The sequence below is a fragment of the Diorhabda sublineata genome, chromosome 10 (genome assembly GCF_026230105.1).
Source record: "Diorhabda sublineata isolate icDioSubl1.1 chromosome 10, icDioSubl1.1, whole genome shotgun sequence".
Classification (NCBI taxonomy): domain Eukaryota; kingdom Metazoa; phylum Arthropoda; class Insecta; order Coleoptera; family Chrysomelidae; genus Diorhabda; species Diorhabda sublineata.
This window is the reverse complement of record NC_079483.1, coordinates 13,637,989-13,662,744: the sequence shown is the minus strand read 5'-3', so window position 1 is coordinate 13,662,744 and position 24,756 is coordinate 13,637,989. Positions and strand designations below refer to the sequence as shown.

At 30.6% G+C, this 24,756-nt stretch overlaps 1 protein-coding gene across 2 annotated transcripts in view; it reads right to left on the bottom strand.

Annotated features, from left to right (window-relative positions):
- LOC130449350 (LIM domain only protein 3-like) overlaps nt 1-24,756 on the bottom strand; it is a 150,856-nt gene that overhangs the window by 38,247 nt on the left and 87,853 nt on the right. For both annotated transcript variants that reach the window (XM_056787119.1, XM_056787120.1), the window contains one exon: nt 408-793. In XM_056787119.1, coding sequence (XP_056643097.1) covers nt 408-769 — 362 coding nt within the window. In that variant the 5' untranslated portion in view covers nt 770-793. The remainder of the gene's footprint in view (nt 1-407; nt 794-24,756) is intronic.

The window sequence follows — 24,756 nt, the reverse complement described above, 5'->3', positions numbered from 1 at the left end:
TCTTCCCAATGTATGAATGATCACGGGACTCGAACACATCGTATATGCCTGTTATGATATACTAATCGTCCTCAAAAGTAGATAAACGAAACAAATCGTGCTAGAACCAGAATAATTCAAAAACCAACTAAAATAATAATTTTACAATATTACTTAGGTAAAAAGCTTTCTTGATACATCCCGTTTATTTTTCCCGACGTCCCTCCTTTCGACGACGGTTTCCCGCCAATTGCTGATGTCACGCGCCCTTCAACCGGTAACACGCCAACCGCGACCTTTGAACGGGCGCTCTCCATCGACCCTACCTCTACTGTTATACTTAAATGTTTTTGTAGCTGTTGAAATTTCATAAATAAATTCTATTTTATAAAGTTAAGTTTAAAACATAATGAACTAACAAAACTTACCTATGATTACATTGTTGACAGGCAAAGCATTCTAAATGATACACGTTACTTCTAGCTCTCATGACCATTTCGAAAGCAGGTATAACTTTTGAACAGGCGGCACAATAACCGGTATTACCGAAAAGTCTTAAATAGTCTCGTTTGCATAAAATTAAATTCGCCTTGGTATACAAGGTTGAACCAACTTCACCAAGTCTACAATCACAACATCCACATTTAAGACAGTCTTCATGCCAAAACATGTCGAGAGCTTTGAGTAGAAATCGTTCAGTAATAGGTTTAAGACATCCTGCACACTCTTGAGACGTCTGCCCAGGCGTTGATTTCGTTGCCTCAGTCTTCGACACATCCATCGTCATCATAAGGCCGTTAGGCCGAGATTTTACCTATAACGAAAAAATATGATAATAATAAATAATAATAATGTGATTATCAATTTTATCAAGATAACTTTTGAATATTCGTCAAAATATAGTTACATAGGCGAGTTATGTTCAAGATAGGAGGGCCAAGTTGTTATCCAATGAAAAAAATCAAGTTGCTAATGAACATTCTGTTGTTTCAATTTATAAATATTTAATATTTGTCATGCTACTGTTTACTACAAGATTGGAATTGCAATATGGGGGTAATTAAGAAGTGACAATTTAAAATTTATTGCTTCCATCTGTATTCTAAGCCACTTATGTTTTTTCTTATTCAGGTATTAGATTAAATTAGGTTATAGCTGAAAATATACTAATCTTCCAATAATTATTAGGCAATTGGGGAAATACTATTACTCTTTCGTTCAAATTATTTATTCTACAATTAACAAATTTTTGAACATTTCAAAATGCATCTGCATTATTTCTCATCCGTTAATATTCTTGATATAAGTTTTAAATTGTTAATTGCTTTTTCTTCGTATTTTAAAGCTACTGAGACTGAAAGAAGTCCCTGAAGATGATAACCTGGTTATCGAAACGCGCGTCAGACAGTATAACTGTGTTGGTGGAGTGGTAGTATAAACAGTATGTTCAACGTGAACAACGTATCCAGAAATTCCAACTTAAGACTGAAACAGCTGCTACTCATACTAGATGTGTTCAAAAAAGCGGTGAATTGTTTTATTGGGCATAAAACGGGAAAGTAACATAATTTTTGAAGTGATGCCCTTCATAGTACTACCTCAATGCAAACAGAATTCACTTATGCCGATTTCAAATAGTCGATAAAGTTGCTACATTTTCACCATGGATATATGTTAGCATTTTGTTAGCTTCTTCGTATTTGGTGATTGAGCCATGCGTGATTCATATATTTTTTAAGTTTTTATATAAAGCGCTTAAAATTCACAATAATATGAAGAAGAGGTTATTACATTTAGTGTTTTAAGTTGATGTATTTGCTTTATGGCATAGGAATAATTATAGTGACAAATATGTTCAGCAATGTCAGAAACACGCACATATGTTTTTAATTTGAACGAGAAAATAACACATAGGTAATAAAAATTAACTCTTGACCTCTTTGTAACTAAATTTATTTACATATACTTACTAATGGCATAGGGCTATTGATAGCATTGATAGCTATGACATTCGCAAGTTTCTATAAAAGCACTGTTTATCTAGAAGCTGGGCATCCGATTATTTCAATTTACTTTGTAGCCTCACCTAATATTTCATAAAAAATACAAGAAACCCATACAGAAAATGAATAATGTCCGCTCCAAACCAAATAAACTTCCTTGACAAAATATTAAAGTATATGTGGAAGTAGATTGGATTCTTTTTAGTTGATTACAGTAGTCAATTTGGATAATGGGTAGATATCTGATATATGCAGGGCACCCTAAGTGTATTACAGATAGTGATAGGATATAGTAGTATTGATGACGACGACGAACTACCACTAACAGCGGCGGGGACTAAGTGTCTGTTTTTTTGCATAATTTTTTTTATTATGGATAGGTACATTCTAACAACTCTTTAGTAAAAAATATTTTATGACTAATGTCGATAATTTAGTAATTTCATACTTCTTAGACTTGTTTTGAATTTTCAATTGGAAAATTCTACTAAGCGGTTACATATGACAGTTTTTCATTACCGAAAATCGAATAGAAAATTCCATAACAACCAATTAATTTGAAATTTGGAACTGGAGAGCTAAATTCTAAAATTTTCATTCAATTATAAAATAAAAAGAATTAATTATATGAACAATTTAAATAATCAAAAATAATTTGAGTTCCAGCAAGCAGATAGGATAGACAAACAGACAGACAGACAGGATATACAAACTAACCCACGAGTCCAAGAATAAATCAACTGACGGTTTATCCGGCAGGGTATATTCTTTTTAATATAAATTCACAGCTTTCGAATAATTATGTATAAGATATTATATAATTATCATCGAAACGCCATAATTTCCGAGGAGCATAGCCGTATATGGTGCATTGAAAATTTTACGAAGCTTTCGAGAGGAGCGAAAAAGAAATTTTGGATGCCTGGTTTATAATTTGGAACGGCGATTTGGAGACCGACATACACACATCCCAATCAAGAGATGAAAGTAGTGGCAAAAGCATTGGTAGAAAGTATACTTAGTCGATTTGGTGTGCTATTGAAATTACATTCCGATCAAGGAACGCATTTCAAGTCTAAAGAAACCTTACATATACGACTTCGAATATTTGTCAGTAACCAAGAGGATCGAGACGAGCCACTATCCTTTTAGGGAGAGATCTTCGTTTACCAAGTCACCGGCTGGATGATACTCCATTGGAGTATGAGCTTGACGGCCCAGAACTGCTCAATATTAAGTGAGTCACACAAAATGGAAAAAGTTAGCTATTACTAGACAAAAACTAACATGTTCTGGAATATCGCAGAAATTTATATATAACAAAAGCTATACCGTAGCAGAAGAGTTGAACATTGGAGATACGTAGCAGGAAATTCAGAGTAATAAAGTGAAGTAATAGTTAAGACATTGTTAAAGTGTTATAATTAGTATAATAATTTTTTAAATATAGTTTCCTGAAGTTTTGATTCTTTATTTATCGACTTGTATAATTTTATCGACGAACCTTAACCATGAAACCTTACAATATATAATTTTCAATGCTGCGAATTCTCTTTTTTGTGGTCATACCGCGTATATTGACCATTTATAAGAAATTTGATTCGTGTTTTCATATTATAGAGTTGTCTGCAAAATTTCCGACCTAACTAAAAAACAAGATATTTATTTACACATTCATTTTTATTTTTAACAAAGTTCTCTTCTGAGTTTATACTATTTTTCCATCGAAACTCTAATATTTTTAACCCTTCCAAATAATAGTTCCCGTATTTTTTCTTAAAAGAGGCGTTTACGTATGCGATAAGTCTATGTCTGATAATTGGGTGCTAGCTCTGGTGAATACGGTAAGTGGACAACCGATTTGAAGCGCAATTCGTAAATTTTAGCCATGGCAATCAATCCCATGACTATCTCAAAAACCGTCGCTCTCACTTGTCCAGCCGATGAACAGGTTCGCCTTTCCCAATCTATTATCTTGACTTTTTTTTCGTTTCAGTAGTGTAATGTGGATCCAGATACCTTCTACAGCTGAATAGACGCAAAAAATCCAAATTATTTTACTTAAGTCGCGTCAATAAGACCTAAGAAATGCGTGCATAATTCTTCAGTCAATATATAGCAAATGCATCATTTCGATATTTTGATAAGCTCTTCTATCTCTCTAATCTTAATCCAACGTGTCATTTGATGATAACGATCATTGTCGTACGAACTAGGCGTCCAAAATAGCAATAATTTCAATGAAAACCTCTCGATATACTTTCCAACATTCATAAGTACTCACATCTTCATGTTGAGTTTTGTAAAATTTTGCAGACTCTCGTATATCATGGTTTCGTTATAATTTTTTTTCTACCAATGACTTTTAGATCTATTTTCCAAATATTGAGATATCTGCCCCATGTAAATAGCATCTCAATTATCAGGAAGTACCATGTATATGAAATATTAATTGTTTACATTTTGAAATAGCCTGATTAAATCAACAATTGATCCATTTTGGAGCCATCCATTCGAATATTGTAAAGGGAGATATATTTTTTGTGTATTGAATTAATTCGATTTCATTTTTATTGTATCAACTTTAACGAACGCCCCCAACACATCATTTCATGAAGTGTCTATCGTACCTCAAAAGCATCAAAATTTAAGCTTATAACCCGGGATATCAAATCATTTCCCCTTTGTATTACTTCATCTAAAATTCAAACACTCAGCTAATCAAATAATGTAAATATATTTTAGCATCTTACTGTTTAATGTTAAACTTTGGACTCCCCTAGAAAATAAACGATAACAGAACAATGAGCACCATCTAGCCGCAATCTTACCGCCTCGACTTAACCTGTTAAGATCGCTTCCACTTACAGGCTCGCTGCTTTTATTGATTTTAATTGTGACATGTGTTTATATTCACTAGGTAGGTATCTGCCGATGTTGATTTTTCCGCACACATATAATATGCACTTAAATATTAAAAAAAAAAAACTAAATAGCATAAAGAACTATCTTCTTCAACTGAAATAAAATTATTTCTGGCCGGTTTACTGCTACTATTTATTGATAAAGATGATTTTTCAGCAGGCCTGACAATAAAATAATCAAGTATAGTCTCTTTAATATATATTAAGCCCTTTCGTATAACTGTATTCATTATGAGGAAAATTACGGCATTACAATTTTGTTATGAAATATTCAATTCATGAGATTTGAAAAACCTATTCCAAAATGACAATGAACGTTCGTTGTAAAGTTGTAAAATAATAGAGTATATTATAGAGAAAGAGTCGACATATCAGATTCCGATATCGCACTTTATTGGTGTAATATGGGTATTCTAAATTTCATGAATTGTGGAGCAAATCACGTGATAAAGTGTGAACAAATATCAACTTAACAAGTTACAACCGGCTATATCCTTGTATCGATACAGGGAAATTTGGTTACTCCAACATAGTAACAATTACATGTAAATTTGCGACATATGTTCTAAAATGATTGGAAAAAATCAGAAGAAGAAATAAAATAACAATTCAGATGATTGGGTAATAATAGTAAACTACTATCATAAATTGAAGCGCTTTGATCGAACTCTTCGAAAAATTGGAAAAAATGTGGTAGGTTTTTGATTCAACATAATGTAACATACATTAAGATATACGTATGTTCATACCAAATGAGCTTGAAAATTTATTGCAAGTCAGTTAAAGTTGTGTAAAAATATGTAAAACACAAATAGATTCCTATAGGGATAAAAGTTTTTAGATACCAAGCATATTTTTGAAAAGACAACTCTCCGTATTCTAGCTTCCTATTTTTTCTACAAAGTCACATAGCCGATAGAGCTGGAAAGTTCCTCCACCAAGATTGTTTTGAAACTTGATAAACCTGGTATTATATGAAAAAATATTCTATGATTAATAAAATATTGTCATCATATGATAGTTTTATCTCATTTGTTTGTAATAATTACTAGATAGCACAGTATGAAAAATTGTTATTGTCCAAATTTATTATTGAAATTTCAAAATGCGCTTACATATTTTTAGGCCATTTAATTGAAACAGTATAAACTTAAAAAAGAGATTCAAGTGACATCACAATTTCCCTTTATAAGGCGATACTACATTTTAATTCTAAACAAATATTTAATATTTAATAAGTAAATGATTGTTTCATTTATACTTAATTTATATTTTAAATACTAAAAATTTATTCTCAGTGCCGTACTATGTGTAATTTTAAAAAAGAATATATATTTGATAGAAATATTAAAAGCAATATCCACTTAAGTTCAAGTTTTTTCAAATAAAATGTCCAAATGATAAATAAATACTTATTGTGTTTTAAAAAAGTCGACTTGAGAATCGAAAAGTAGACTTCCAGCAATGATTAATCGACAATAATTGAAAAGTCCAATCTAAAATGAAATGTCGACAAATTAATCTGACATAGTTATAGAAGGTTAATTTTATTTTTTATATCGGTTTTTGTCACAATACCAAACACGAAATTAGAATAATTCTTGTGATGCATCTAGAATGTTATATTTAATCTAATGAAGTAGACCGAAATCATCAAACTTATCTCGAAAAACTAAAACAACTCAAAACAATTTAGCTAATAAGAATAGGCCATTACTAAATTACGGACTTCTGCAACAATAAAAATATAGTAGAACTGGACAGAGCGATATCAGTGGCGTACTTGGAAGAAAGTAAATCCGTCTACTACATTGGAAGTTGGCGTAATTCATAATTCCTAACAAAATTATACGAGATTGTATAACTATGGAAAAAGATTTTGATACAAGTCAACTTTGAGAACCTTTAAGCAACGCACAAAAAGCTCAAAAAAAGCACGACGAAGAGGTGTATTAACTTTTTGGTCACCCGAACGTATCATTCATATATGTCGCAAAGTGATACTGTAAGTGCTGCAGAATATGTGAAAACGGTTTGATTATAATATATATTATTGCCCATTCACTCCTACGACAAAAGTCTTTTTTGAAATTTCACTTGACCCAATGCTGTTAATTGTTAACCTTCTGACAAGTGTAGGATTGACTTGGTTGCTTTCAAAAACTTCTCTGGCGATTTGTGTCCAATATTTAAAGACACAAATTATCGTCAATAATCAAAATATATCACGTGAAAGTTACTTCATTAAAAATATATGTGGCATTGAAAATTCTCGATATAAAACTAGTATCAGCTTTTCGGAATTTTGTTCAAAAGAACCGTCGAATATCGTCAAAGTCGATTCAATCAATGGGGACTTGTTATTCTCGAGGAACATATTGGAGTTCTTAATTTGTTGTGATGGTATCAAATAATGTCAGTTTTCATAAAAAGATACAAAGTTTTCACTAGTCTTAAGCCCTGTATAGCACGTAAAAATTTCAATATGATTGAGATGTTCGTTTATTTATTGTAATTCATAAACTTTTCTTCAAAACGAAATGATTGAAATCGAAATTTAAAAGTAGATCATAGCTAAATAATTGGTAACCATATGCTTTAAATTAATACCAAACTTGCAATGGAATATCGAATGACAGGTTAGATATCACACCATCAACACATTGAAATTCCGGTATGAAATAGAGTTAAAATCAATACTCTAACTAATTATTATATGGAACAATTGGAATGTCTCAAGTGTCTGGTTTAGTTTGTTCTCCAACGTTCACAAACTTACAAATAGACAGAAACATGTGTAACTACAGACTCTAAAATTAGAGTTGAATAAAGGTACTATTGAGAAGCCTCTGGACAACAACAATAAACGTAAAATTACTCAAAGGATTATTTATACGTACAAAATTCGTGTATATAGTGTACAGAGAGAAAATAAAATCTGCTATGTAGAACTATGTAGAACAAATAATGACAATGGATTGATATCTAAGACTTTTTCTTAAGCAACAATTGCGGTTGGATTAATTCTAACTAGTTCATTATCATCGGTATATAGCTCCTTGTCGGTGTTTTAGCAGCTGTGAGGAACCGATGAAGTCGGTATCTTTATGCGTCGTTTTGTGGGATTCCTCCAATTTTGTTGACACGGGCTCTCCCCGTGAAAATCTAATTACAAATAATATTATCAAAATAGCGGAAGTTTGAAGAGAAAATCATATATCAAGATTTAGTGTATCCATTATGATTTCAATTCTTTCGTCAATTATATTTCTAACATAATTATCTTCAAAAATACGCATATCATCGGCCTCGATCTCGATAAACTCGTCGTACAATGAGAAATTACGTGAGATAGCTGCCTAAATTTTAGGTTCATCAAGCCAAAAAAATGCTCCATTACATATCTATTCTTAGATAACAAATAATAATAATCTCTTTGACGTTGGGTCAATCCCTGAAAAGGATCATGGGTAACCACTGTTTCCCAGAATGAAAAAGTTTCCACATTTTTCTGTCAATGATTGGCACAAAGATGTTAGAAATACTGACCTAGGGAAACCTACAAAAATATCCTTTATACGCCTTGATTGATCACATACAACTTGAGTCGAGCCTGAAATGAATAATAAAATTTATTGTTTTGAACTGCACAGAACATGTTTTCAGAACATTTACCTGAATAGACTTGATGATGATGATGATATTCAATCATTATTGTAGAGAAAATAGATGTCAGTTTATTAATTGTTGATGAACAGACTATTCTGTCGGTATTTATAAAAGTATACGACATTGAATCTATAGTCTGTGATTATTTTTCAATAATTTGAATAACTAAATATATTTTGTTAATCAGTGTAGATAGTCGCTAATTGATTAAATCAAGAATGTCAGTAAAAAAAATTAATTAGCTTCCTAGAATAAAAAGGATAATTTCATCAAGTTAATTAAGTAAAAACCTACATTAGGGGGTGGAAAAGATCATTTCAGCGATTAACGATTCGTTTCTATGATTAATAACTACTGTGTGTATTATCTTCTACTTCTATTGACTACATTTTGCTTTTAATTAAACAAGTGTGTTAAACTAAAGTGATACCATGTCATTTATTCTCCGAGAGTTTCTAGTATCATGGAGAATAACATTTTCATGTAACTTGTGAATGACTAATTCATTGAATAAAAGATTAAATGTCTGCTTCAAAAGGAAGTTGCGTGATCTTCATTCAGGCCGGAAAGTGTATACAGGATGGAACAGTTTTTGGTTGTTGACATGTGAAGCTCACAAATTTAGTGACTTAAAAATACGCATACAAGGAGTGAATGGAATAACAAATTTTTATGGATATGTTACATCAAAAATGTGTTTATTAAACGGGTAATATCCACATATTTCATATCCGCACTCATGAAGATAACTCTAGCCGCGACTTTAAGGTCTATTTTGTTATTTTTCTTAGACAGAAAAATTCATTTTGGCCACTGCGATATTTCACAAATTTGTGAGCTGGTGCATTGTCCTGATGCAAAGACACTTCTTAGCAAATACGATCGTTTTTGCTTAATTTTTTCAATCAAACGTTGCGATATGTTTCCATAATAACGACCGCTGCTGATTTTTTCTTTTTTCAAGCTAGGCAATTAAAATTATCACATGCGCATCTCAAAACGTTGACTCCATGATCTTACCGATCTTATTTTATGAAGTGGAATGAAATACAAACGCTTGATGTTACTATCAAATCAGAGCAACATATTTTGAATCATTTCCTTAGCCAATTCAGAAAATTTGAGTATCTATAAATCATACTTGGATAGAAACTGTTTATTATTTTTCCATAAGAATCTTACAAATATTCTTAGTATTTTGATTTACTATATTTTATTGTAAAATAATAGAGTAGAGTTCAAGTTAATAGAGTGGTATAGTTACAACATTGCATAGTAAATTTACTGAGTGTCCTTTTCATAAATTTGTGAATAGATTTACAAAATTATATACTAAAATTACTTATCAAATTTTCTAGTAGTACCGCCTAGTAAATTTTATGAAATGTTTTGTGATTTTCTAAAACTGAATGAATTGTTTATTTTTATTGTAATTTTCAACATTGTAACATGGCTAGAAATTAGAAATATGGATCAGGCACACAACTCTTCAAAATTCGGGCTTCCAACACCGGAGATGTTAACCTGGTTAACGAAACTTTTAAGGTATTAGTCTGTCAATTCGAAAAACAAGTACGTATGTGTCTAATTGCAACTTTCCGAAATACATTATTCATATATAAGCCCTTTTATGATCAAATAAAGTTTAAATGGCCATATGGTGTCATCATAAATAAATTGCGTTCTAAATCATCGTTAATTTCAACATACATCGAAGAAAAGAAAAATTTAACCACTGCTTCTTGCTATATTTTTATATTTTCCATGCAATCCTTGTTTAAGATATAACGCAACAAGAAATAAATGAGAATAAAAAAATATTGCGGAATGGATAGATAAATTTTTACGGTAATCCAGAAGGATGTATCTAAGGCCGTTAATGGTTATTTAGGAAGGGCAGTGTCGCATCATGTTCAAGAATCTTTTTGATATTTAGTGCGGATACCGTTATAAATACGACAGCAAGATTTTCTTTTTTTATATCAGTTTGAAAAACAGAAAATGTAGTTTTAGGATGACATAAGCTCGGAAAGTAGCACAGTTAGTTAATCAATTATGAATATTTATACCAAAAGTATGTGATTCTCAATATATTATATATAAGTTTTAAGTTGGAGTATGCTTATACGTTAATGAATGACCACCGTTACATCAATTACATCAAAGAAAAATGGCACATTTAGAGAAATAATTAATATTGAAAGCATAAGTGTCGGAAATACAATAATTTGTAAAGGATTTAAAAATGCGATTTGTTTAATTCTAATGTCTGTTCATTAAAGCTTTTTGTGCCAAAAACCATCCATTCTTTTAGTAATACTTAGGATTATTTTGTCGTTATAGTCTAGATATATGTATAAGCCGAATTCACATTTTCGGTGTGATTATAAGACATTAAGATGATTGACAAATGGTGGACTCGCATGAAATTGATTTTATAACAAGAAATATTTATATATGTTACTGTGAAGGTTACTATGTTAAGATACTCTGGTGCCTGTTAACATCCACCAAGGTAGTTGGTGAATAACCGTTATTTATCCTCTTCATGACGATTTCGGTCATTCACCGGTGACTCGGTGTCTCGTGACACATCACAGACCACGACGACTTGGTCATTGTTCATTATGACCGAAATTATGATGCCTGCCTGATTCATATAAAGAAATAATGATGTGTGGAAACAGAAGTTCTGGGCCAGTATATGACTAATGAAGTCACAAATTCTTACAATAAATAAAATCATAAATAGATCAAAATTGTTGTTGTTAGGTTAGGTTAGTTTAGGATTAGGTAAGGTTAGGTTAGATTAAACAAACATAACCTCTTCGTTACATGTGTTAAAACAAAATAGCGTAACGACGCATTTTCGACTGCGTTCAGTAAGTGAAGCAGCGTATATATGATGTTCTCGCTTTTCGAACAAACACTGGCGTTTGTTAACAATCACACAAATTGTAAATCGCCGAATCTGAGGTTCACAGTATCTCCTCCGTGTATGTTAACATTCACCGGTGTATGTCCGATTTAAGTATAAATTAAGAACAGTTTTCGATTTACACCATCGAAATTGGTGATTGTCGACATACACTGGTGCATCTTAATAGTCAATAATATTGGACATTCACAGTAACATATATATATTTAAACTTATACGTTTCATTTTACTTCAGCTTCACATTTCTCATAAAACTAAAAGATGTCATGTGTGCTTAATAGTTTTGGTCATAAAGAATAATTTTATTCAAGTTATAGAAACGTATTTTATATTTTGTAAGGTATGGTATTAAATTTCTTTAATTTCTTATTTCTTAGACCTTTTGATATATGAATGCATCTAAATGTTCTTGGTGTTAGGTCTCTTTTTAAAATTAGTTTTTTTATAGTTTTTAAAAGAAAGATGAATTTTGAAGTTTCGACTTTTCTTTAAGTTTTTATCAAAATATGATATTGACACTAACAATTTCCTTATTTATATTGATCTATAGATCACCTTCATCGTGAATATATAGATATTTTCCATATAGTCCGTTCTAACAAGAAACAATAAATAATTATTCTAAAATTACTTATTAATCTACATTGTTTATAAAAGCCGTATGTGTGGTCTTCAAATGTTCAAATAGTTCAACCCAATTCCAAGTTGAAATTTACAAATATCCACTATTGAAAATTAGTTGGACCATGCAATATTTATTCTAAGTTTTATGGTTGTGTATATCCAATATTTACAATGATTTGGAAAGGTTAAAACAACCCCACATCTGGCTTATGCTACAAGAATATTACAATGAGATTTCATGAATACTTTTTCTCGCATAAAAGTTGATTTTTTTCTTAAATTGAGCTTTCACTTGAATTATAAGCTATTTATTTTTGTATTTACTGATAAAATATTCATTTAAAATCACTCCACATTACTAGCAGGGGTACAAACACATCTACAAAATGAACGGAAAGACAATGTGGATAGTCCAAACAAACGTATATAGGAGAGGAAAACCCTTGACGAAATGAAAACATTAGCAGAATGCAAGAAATATTAGAAACATAGTGTAGAGGAACTTGTACTGGAACGTCGTCTTGTCAACAGAAAAGTTTTTAGAGGTTTTATTGTGTGACCTAAATTATAATTACATTTCCAGATCTTTCATCTTTCTAAAAATGAAATAAAATTTGTCTTTACACTTTCTATTTTTTTATTTTGAGATCCTCAAGAAATTTTAAATATATTTCAAGTTCGATATATAATTGAGATAATATCGGTCTTTTAGCTTTGCAATATATTCATAAAAGTTATTATATTATATACATCAAGTTGTTGTATAGAATATCCAGTTCAATTTGGATAATTATCAGTAATTAGAATCCATATCCCATAACAAGGTCCGATTGTAAATTAATCAAATATTTTAACGAGATGCTGGGATAGAAGATTTCTACAAATCATACCATAAAAAAGCTAAAGTTGCTCAAGACAATCTTTATACTGTTACCATGTAAAAATAATGTCCGCATTTGAGTAGCAAGCAATTTGGAATTTTTAAATTAGACGAGGAATACGGAGGTTTTATCAAAATATAGTTCAAAATTTCCGAATATATTTTGTGAAATACCCGACTACTCTATTCGTCTTATTCCTTTGGTAATCCTACATTTTAATTCTGAACGTTGGTAGGTTTTATTTTATTAACAATCAAGTAAATTCAGAAGAAATAGTTGGAAGAATTTATGTCAGCTAATGGCAGGGACTATTCGTAAAACAAGACCTACTAATCCATCTTCTACTATTATCAAGTATTTCCGAGGGTCACCCACTTACTGAGGATAATCTCCGTCTTGTTGCAGCCCTTGATCGAAAATCACTCATGATCAAGTATGGAGTTTCGGTTAGGATATGAGTTATTAGGCATTTCTTGTGGTCTTCTACGCACCATATCCCAATATTATTTCAAGTCCAATTCCTCAGGTTTCATCTCCGCCAACATAAATTGATTATTTAGTTGTTTTTGCTGCATTTATAGCCAAATTATGTATCTTTTTAATTCTCAATGTAACTCCGAAATGACCACATTTATAGGTAACATTGTATGAAAATCCTTGTTTTCACAAATGAAAAAAATACAGGCATATCATATTATAAAAGAAAGTTTATTATTAATATATTCACAATAAAATAAAAATACCGACAATAATGTGAATACTTTCAGAATATTCACAATAAAAAAACGAAAATACTCGTTCTATATTTGAAAATCACTTTGTACGTAGAGTGGTACAACGCTACAAAAATCGGATCTTGCATCTTAGTGATTCCACGTATCATTACGTTTAATCACTTTTATTTATTTTTATTCCGCGAAATGGGTCCACAAGCTGGCGCTGTTTGGTTATTATGGGATTCTAAAATTCGGCGAAGGCTGCAAACTTTGATGTACGTTTGGAATACCAGTAATTCTGAAATTCGGCGCCTCCTTGCATGTTTCCTATTTATATAACTTGTTATTATAGCAGGCAGTTTATTTACATTGATTCTTTTAAATAATTTCTAGGAAAGTCTATTTATTTATTTGTTTTGTTTCTTCATTCATCTAAAAGTTTTCAGAATTCTTTTTGGATATATAAGGAGTTTGTGTAGCGAAGTTTAGTTAGTTTATAATAAAGAGTCGTAGTGAACAGACCGAAATATAGTAATCGAAGAATTCAAATAAATTATCTAAGTTAGTTAAGTGATTGTGAAGTATTATAGGTTAGTGTAGTGTACAGTGTTTAAATAAATTTATAACGTAAGATACAATGTCTATTAACGAACCCCACGAATAGAAACCGTATAAATAAATAAGAAAAACATTACAATATTATTGGATAACAGTGATTTAGACATTGAAGGTCTGTATGATTTGATATTATTTGTTCATATCCAATTATTTTTATGTAGTCTCTGGATTTCAGTCGAGCTTACCTCACTCATTTATCTCTGGTGATCCTTTAAGCTATTATTTGTTTTCAATTAGCGCGTTTTATGTTTGCTCGTTTTCACTTGATATAATGTTTTTGTTGTCTATTGCCTGAGTTGATTGGACCCGCTTATAGGCTGCTTTCAATTTTTTGTTGTATTAGTAAATTTGTTTATTGAGGAGCTAACGAAATTTTATTTTCAGTCTGATTAAGTTATTGAAGTTCCTCATGGTGTTTTTATCATTCATATATCAAGCAATTGATAGCAAACCGTTAATAAAACTTTAGCATTCAGGAAAATTTATTTTCAGAAATTTTGTATTATATTTTCGGATAACTCGACTTAGATTTGGAAAGTTCATTTATATTTCTAGCTCTATGAAGCTGACTTTCATGATTTAAAGTAAAATGTATTATAAGATAAAATTCAAGTTTTTCTGATTTTGATGTAATATATAATCACCTCAAATTTTCATCATTTTATTTTATATTTTCAAGTCTATGGCAATTATTATTTAGTGTTTCAAGAAAGAAATATAGGACTGTAAGAAATAAAGGTAAAACACTCTGGCCTGTACAATATAGACTGTTTCAGCTTTTGACGACGACTTTACCAATTAGTTAATTATATTTTACTTTCAAGACTTTGGATTAAAAACAGGTTCAATTAACTTAAGTACCGGATTATAAATTTAATATCTGCAGTTGCAGAATCGATTAGCAAAATTCATAATCAATCTTAGCATTCCAATTATGTTTGGACGAAGATCAAAGAGGGCTAATATTCCAATCAATGCTACCAATTAAATTGTGCTAGCAGTGGTTACAGAGTTGATGAAAAAAGCTAATTAAAATCTGCTGAAATTCTTTCTGTCAAGTTATATATAAATTCCATGGTAGGTGATGATTTTACGGAAATCATTGTCGCTAGCTTGTTGATCTTTCAATGTATAAAATAAGAATAAATTGTACTGGAAAAACAATACAAATATTATGTTTCAATATATTTCAGCGATAAAAACCATACAATTATTGATAATAATTGTGAGAAAATTATTACTGATGTTTTTATTATTCGAAGTACTATTCTTTTTGTTGATGAACTAATTATATTCTCGTCTGCCGTTCACGATTGATTTTCATTTTTCAATTAATGTAAAAATTTTTTGAATACAATCTCAAACTCCGTTTACCAGCGAAGCAATGGTAAACATAGGAATATTCTAATTTGTATTGTCCAACATTCCTTTTTCAAGAGTTTTGAGGACGGTTGATAATTATTTAATTTTTTTATTACTTTCACAATAAATGGTAGCTATAGAACAATAATTTCACAAGTTTGTATCTAACTGGATAAGGTATTTCAATATATTATTGGCTAAAACACTACATCAATCTAAAATATTACTCAATTTTCTTGAATTATCTAATAGCCTCAACCATTATTGCCTATATTAATGACTTTTATACTGTTTCTAAAGGTAGGATGAATTTAAACATACTGTCTCTTACTCACCCAATTTATTCACATAATTAAACTAGATTATTTATGATAATTCACTATCTACTACCTATATAATTTATTTGAATTCACTGGTTACTTTTTTACTATTTTGATCGGTTCACTATGACATTGAATTATATACTGACTACTCCTGAACAAGCTCGTATTCATACCCTTGAATAATTCTATATATATATATATATATATATATATATATATATATATACATGAAGAAAAATAACATCAAACTCTTTCTGAGAACATTTGCAGCCAGCGCATTTATCAAATTTTAAGCTCTCTCATAATAACCCAGCAGAACCGACTTCACGGTCCATGTCGTGGAAGAATTGTTAATAATACAAGAGAGAAAACTAATCTCGCGTGATTGGCTAATTCCTCCGTTAATAACAGAATAGCTTAAACCGTTTTATTAATTTGATATTCTATAAAAATATGTGTATAGAACTAGGTTTGTATAACGGAAACTTTCTTTGATATTGATTTGATTTGATATAGAGGAAATATGTTTATTGTTAATAATTTCAAATAAATCCTGTGATTATTTTAATCTTGATGACCACAGAAGTACAGTAGAAAACATATAATGACTTATAAACTGTTTATGCAATATATTATATTTACTTTTCAAGTATTAGTAGGGTTTGTACGTGAATTATCAGGTTCAAAATAAAGGTTCAAACTGAGATTATATGGACTGTAACAAGTCGAATTTGTTTAAAATAGTCAATATTTTATTTAGGTCAACTTAATTCAGTTGCTCCTGTTTCAGCTTTCAAAGAATCTAACTGATTTATCAGCTTAAATTGAGAGAAAAGGGAATTCCCCAACAACCCATTTAAAAAAAATAGACAGATAGTAAATCTATACATAAAACTGTAGAGTAAAAGCGAAAAGAATAAAAATTTAACTCAAGACCAGTGGTGATAGTGTAGTGTCCACGGTGTTCCCAATGGTAGCATATTACTCTTTATAAAAAAGAGACCACGGAATCTTGCCTATGAATGAATAACCATTCTACTCCCATCCCCCTATATATACGAAATAAAAAAATCCTTTTTGAAGAATTTCATAAAAACTAATTTTACTTGTTCCTGTCGATTTGTCGCCAACTTATTTTGAGTTGATTTTAAACTCGAATACGGGAATAATCAAAATTTAATATAAAGGGGTGAAAGTTTGATGAAAAATTGCTTTTTCCGTTTTTTTTTAATTATTGAAGATTTGAATTGAAGGCATAATAGAAACGCCCATTCAATCCAGACAAAATTTGAAAAATTACTATATTGTTATTCATATTTTTTAGCAACAGAGAGACGAATTACGGAACCTCTCGCGTCTGTCATTCGAGCATGATTATTGTATTTGAAGCAAACAAGTATGTAAAAGTCAGCAACCGGTTCTGAGGATATCCAAATGGTTTGGAATTGGTTGATATTGTGAATATATGATCAAAAACAAAAATTGTGAACTTAAATGAACTCAATCTCTTACCTTAAGTTTTTACCGGCTGTAAATCGCCAGCAACCCGCAACCGAGGGTTGGAAAATTTGTTGTAAAGGCTGAAAATTTTTGGGAAAAAGTTGGGAAACAAGAGAGCGCTCACTATCTGCTGCTTACCAACTCGAATACAATAATTGGGATACAAACTATTCGTTGACAGAATGGACGTTTTTGTACAGAAATAAATAAGTATATATTTTGCTAAGTGATTCAACACCAGATCTTTTATACAATAGTTCCTCGGTCTGGTTTATATGATGCTTATACAAGAATTTTCTTTGGTTATAATCTCTTTCAATGCCTAGAATTCTAGCTATTGAAAGTCACCTCTTAGTTCATAGCCTTGGTTAGTGTAGTGGCTTAGTGGCTAAAATTTCACTGGAATATTATATAACACAATGTCTGGCAAATAGGAATATTTTTATAAATACATTTTACCTTCATAAAGTTTGCTATTTTATTGTTCCACTCCATGTGCGATCTCTAGAAAAAACATTTTATACCGGTTAGGATGAAAATAATAAGTAGATTTACAAATTAAGTGAGGACATAAAAAATGCTATTAAAAAATTAATCAGTTAACTTTCCCAACACGTACGTCGATTCTGCCTTGAAGTGAGTAGCTTTTTAAACGGAAAAAACTTTATACTTGATTAGGACCGTTAAATTAGGACCGACGCAAACTTAATTAAATTTTATATAATGAACTAACTGAGGAAATGCTCAACAAAAATAATTAAAAACCTAAATTTACCCGTCGCTATACGGTAAAGTGACAATCTTAATTAACGGGGTTGTTCCACTGCTACTTTCGACTACAACTCAACGCTTATCACAGGACTTATCAGTATTTCGTTTCGAAAAAGAACGAGAATTTAAGTTCAACGATCTCTATATTTACCTACCCTTTAAGTCAAACCCTTTCTTTGTATCTGCGTTTAAACAGTGTTAATGTCAAGCATGCAACACTTTTTTGACACGCGTGTTTCTATGTATCTCATATACATTACAGTTCAAAATGTATTTCGTATGAATAATAAAGATTGGACAAGGTGGTTCATATTTCATATTCTAATTGTTACGACAGATTGTTTAAAAATAACGATAATTTCTTATAGTCAAATTAGAAACAATTAAATATCGTTATTATGTAAACTAAAACGGCGTGCGTATAAATTTGTACGAGGTTCAAACACAAAAGAAAATTGGTTGTTCTTCCTCTTCATCTTCTTCTATCTTTTGGTTGCTATACATGAAAAATACAAAATATCAGTATTTCGTATATTACAAGAACTACAATAGTCGTCACTACAACTCTCGTTAGTAACGTTGGTTGTGACTATCCAATATTGTGTTAATTCAAATGTTTTTGTTGTTTTTCATGAATGGTGCACCCATTTGCGGCTTAAAATTATGATTATAAGCCTCCAGAGTTGTATTGAAACTAGACTTTTCATTTCTAATAGAAATTATGTCAATAGTTTTTCTATCTTCAATCACTATTGGTTTTTTTCTTCTGCTGCTCGTTTTCAATACCTTACATTTCTCCACAATTTGTGTCCTATTCATTGATCTACTACTATTTTTCCGTACATTAAATTTGAATTTTGACAATTGAAAATCTTGCTATGAATAAAACAGATTTTATTTTGAATTAATTTTTACATTTCCATCGTGTTGCAAATTAGTAGGATAAAATTTTAAGAGCGAATAGTCAATTTATAAATGTGAGATATATACATCAATAATCAATATATTTTATATGAATAAAGGGTAATCTATCTTGAATCACATTGTAAACGGGATTTCTCAAAACTAGTCTGTGAATAGTAAAAAACAATTAGAAATTAATCCAGTAATATTGAACTACAGATGTTAAAATCCCAATAAAAGCTAAATTTCTACTAGAAAGATTCTCTAACTAATTATAGGGTGGTTAATTAGTTTTCTACCTATTCCCGTATTAAAAAAATAGGTATTTGGTGGTTGGATAGATTTCATTGTCATTTGATCTCAAATAGAGTGAAAGCCACATAAAACATTAAATGAAATATTTCGTAAAAAATGGAAACTGAAGGTTTTATACATTTTTCAAACAATCCCTAATACTATAATGAAAATACTTTCTACTCTTCTGAGTTTCCCAAAGTTGTAATGTAAATACTATAATAAGCACCATCCTGATACGAAGACCGAGACCGCAATAAAAGTTGTTATCTTTGATTCTTCGTGTTGTCTTTAGTGTCATAAATTTTTCAAATCAGTTTTCTTTGTCTAGTTATCGTTGTTTATGTGTGCCTGGATTGGATATCGTTGGCAAGGAGAAATAATGTGCTTCTTTTTTGACACGACTCCGAAGTTAAAAAGTTTAAAAGTTATTTCTCAGTCGTTGCAATTAATAAGCTAGAAGACTGATTTTCAAGCTAAATTGGATGCATGATTGATAACTATTGAATTCGACACTATATTTTTGCATCCTTCATTTTCTTTTAAATGGTTCGTAGAAAAAACTGCACACCAACGTTTAAATATGATCATGCAACTTATATCGAAGAATCTCTTTTTAGTAAGTTTGATAATTCTCTTAATCTGTATTCTAAGTGACAATGGTCATTCAAATCGGCAATAAACCAAAATCAAAATCAATGGATTTCAACCTAAAGCATTTTGGGATTCCAGACCTCTGTGATGAAAATAAACCTTAACTATAGGCATTGGACCGAAGTTGTTCCGCAATATGCTACTTTTCTAAATCCTTCCTTTTGGAGTACTGAAAGAGTATAGAAAGTACTCACGATTCGTGGAAAACTTCTTGAGTTCTCATTGAAATTTTTTTTGGAAAATGGTATATTTATAGAACTATAGTTTATCATGTATTCTATTATCAAATTTTTTTTACATTCCAAATCCATAATAAAATATGTATGAATATTTGTAAAGGTCTCCTAGTTCTTAATATTAGTTTTTAAGGATCTTTACCAAGAATATATGGATTAATGTGAACTATGGTTCTATGAAGATGACAGGAATCAGAAAATAGCGACAGGATCCATATTTTGCAAAAGAAAATCTCATTTTCCAGGAATCGTAAGTACTTTTTATACTTTTCCAGTACTCTAAAAGTTAGGAATCAGAAATCACGGACAATCACAGTCAGCATAATATAGATATGGATAATAAAAACACATATCTTTGTATTTATTTACTAAATGAAGCTTCACAATTATTGTAAACTTGGATAATCGTTCCTAAATCAAAGAATTGCAGGTTAGACTCCGAATACATATAACTGGTTGAAAATAAACATTACCAAGTCACAAATACAGAAAACTACTATACAGACTATAGAGTAATAAATGTAATAAAAACTTCAGAAATATAATCGCCACTTCAGATTCCTGTTAGTTTATCCTTAGACCAAACTCCTCACAAGCATCTGCTATATTTTTCAATAGTTCCTTTAAGGTTAGTAGCAGTTAGTAGGATTAGTTAGGTAAGGGCAATGATACTGGAATCGTCGTGGAATCTGAAGATAAAGAATTTTGTACCACGGATCCAAAGGCTTCTATCTCACTTCAAAGTGTGGGTTTATTCGAAACTTATATATGATATATTATGATCTATTCGGATAATTGCTGTACTATTTATATACATTCGCAATAAGTTTATAACACGAGAAAGAAGTTCCTCGTTATTTATATATTTCACAGTTGTCGACCGTCTTTTCAAAGCAAATAATTTTTGATTTTATTATAATAATCTGAATATTTTCAATTTTTTCTCTGCAGCCTCTGCCTTTCACGAACAATACTTATTCAGATACTCAAAGTAGTAAAATATGATAGGCATAATTAGAATGATGTACATATATTTACGAGGCGTTGTTTTAAAGTGCCATTTTGAAAAATAAAAAGTAGAATTAATTATTTTCCAAAAACAATTTATTCACTTAGAATACGATACTTTTCTACATTAGGATGTTTTTCATGCGAAAGAAAGGATGTATAAATTATATTTAACCCTGATTTAGGAATGACTCTTCTGCATAGTTTGGGTAGTGTTTGAAGGTAGAATGATGTGTACTACAATAGGCTGAGAAAGAAAAAGTAAATTATGAAAAACGAAGAGTGAAAAAGAATGAAACGCTCGATACAAAAAAAGATTCTTCTCAAATATAGAGATATTTTTTTATTTGTTTTCGTAATTTTTTGTCGTTTTTAATTTTTTTTATTATTCTTTTGTTTTCTGTATTTGTGATATTTTTGTAATTTTTTGCTGGTACAGCGGCGGCTACATTGCCTGCAATACTGACGATGCAATTTTTGTATCAAGTCACCAGCTTTTATATTCTATTGTCAAAGAAAGTGTCGCCCGAATAGTTAATCATTCGACACAATATCATGAACAACACTTGAGACAACAGGAAATGTGTGCATCTGATCTCTTTCACTTCACCATCAACTTAGCTCCTGATCTAAATGCCCTAATCAATTTTGGCGATTAATGCCAGCTACTTTAGCATTCAGAAAATGTATTACAGCACGCACTTCGCTGTTGGCGACGTTCTCAAAAGATGACTGCATTTCAAAATAACGCAAACAGATCGAATGGTTCCTCAATAGCGTCTGTAGCTTCCCAACACGCATACGATAAACAGCAATCATAGCGCTGCCATGTAAAAATTTAATGTTGCTTCATGCGTTAATAAAGCGAAGTTTCGACAGTTTTCGCTAACAGTATTGGAACCTTATTCACCAGTAATCCTCATTTACTAATATCCAGCGGAATTATTACTGAAGTTGTCAATTACTTCGACCTTTCCTTCGACTCCAGAAAACCTACAGTAATTTCAAAAACAATTTAGTTATTTAAGCTTGTGTAATATTTAGTTTTCTTCTCATCAGTTCTAAACGCTATGCTAGAAAGGGTGTGTTTAATAATATACTGATAGAAGCTGAATTAATAGAAGGATCAGTCTAATAATAAATTTGTTTGCACTTCTTGAGTACATCTCATGAAAATTCTCCTGGAACAAATTCTGTACTTGTACACGGAGTTTCAGTCTCTTCTAGTAAAACCTAAAGATACTCTCTTAAGATTATATTTAATTAAATTCTGCCCAATAGGAGTTGAGGCTATGGATAGAAAAGAAGTATGCCTCATCAAGCATATTTTCTCGTATCCATTCACAAAGAAAGAATTAGTTATTGTATGAAGAATCTTACTCTACGAACTACAAATGTGATATATTCTACGATACATTGAAGTTTATCATATTTTATACCCTTAGGCGTTTTTCCTCTTTTGTATGTGATGAAGATTTCAGTTGTTTGATAGCCTTTGTTTAAACTGAAAGCCAAATCAGGGTTTAATGTATACTCCAGATGTACCGGCTTCCCAGAAATAAAAAATAACAAAGACTGGACTGCCATATTTAGCTGAAAAATACTTTTTCTAGTCTGCTGTAAAGCACTTAACAGTGTACTAATAATTTGCACGTACCTGAAATGATGTACTTGTAGCATACTCACTTGCATATCTCGCTTTTTCTTGTTTTTATATACTCTTTTTATAGCATTTAGCCATCGTTTTCCACGTTCCATGGAGAGCTGGTTAAGATGCTGTTTATGTTTGAACGACGTAATAACCGGAATTCGAAAGAAACTGACAACATCCCTTTTAGATCAACTTCCCCACTTTATCACCGCGCAAAGTGTAGGCATAGTAGAGTACTTTTTGATTTACTTGAGATGGGCAGATTAGATGAAAGTTAGATATGTGTTTCGACCATCAGTCATATTTGTTTTCAAGTGACAGCTATTTGAAAAGGCCTATTCCTGAACAGATTTGAGCATCGTAATTTTATACCTGCCGTTACCCTAACAGTTGCATACTATCATTAATTCCAGCTAATATTCAATACAATTTTCAAGTAATCACAATTCAATTATAATGGTTTTCTTCTTTAAAAATTATTTTTGTCAATTAAGTTACCCATTTATTTTTAAAAACGATATAAAAAAGTTTTTGCTTTACCAGGTGTAGATTGATTCATCATTATGCATACATGTTTGTGGTATTAAGAATTTTCATTACTTTATAATATATTCCAGTTGGCAGAAGCCATACATTAGTTACAAGTTACCTAGTTTAGTCGATATGATATGGTTTCTAATAGGGTCGTTGTCACATGAATTTTTTCAATAATGGGTAACATTAGACGACGTAAACTTCAAAGTAGAGTATAATCATTCACCTACAAGTAACTAACATTTCAATAATACCATAACATTGACGTGAATACTCTTCGTGGCAAATCCAAAAAAACAATAATATATTTTTTTCTATGTGCATGTTTAGTTTTACTCATTCCAGCTTAGAGGCATTGAGGCAATTAGTTGATTGAAATTACGAAACTGATTATTTGGTCGTCTGTTTTAAAATTAGTTTTTTTTTTAATAATTTTTGAGAGATTGATAAAAAATCGACTTAACTTCAGTCTGTATATTTTGATAAAGACTGCAATTATTTTTCAATTAATCAATATTTCTATCAACATCAATTTGAATATTGAAATCTATGAGTTTGAAAATTTATACAAGTATCAATAATATCAAAAATCACCAAAAATCTTAATTAATTATTTTCCAGACGATGAATACATAAGTATTCGAAAGCTCGGAAAATATATTAAAGTTAGTTTACTTTGGTGTTTCGTTGCCACGTTCCCAATAAGAAACCGCTCATAATATAGCTGGCAAACATTTCTTTATATACATATATAGTGAAATTCAAAAATACTTGAAGAAAAATTTGTAAAAGGAGGATAGAGAATATATTTATTGAACGATATTTGAGTACAACAGAACAAGACCATAAAAACACAAAGTTTAATGAGTTAATGTGATTATTTAATGGTGCTCAAAACTAATAAAACTGGAAATAAAATAGTTTATTTATATAAACACTTGCATGAATTGAGTTAATCACTTCTAATTTCCTTAGTTTTCCTTTTTGTTAATTTCTTATTTTATCTCATACAGATACAGAAGAATTGACTGAGTTTCAGTTCCAAAAGGGTAAAAATAACAATCTAATTGCTTAAAAATTGTCTGAGGAGTTTCACTTGATGCTTATTGCTGCTGTTTACCTTCTCTATTATTGTGCAGAGCAATTGGAATAATTGTTTTCTTCCACT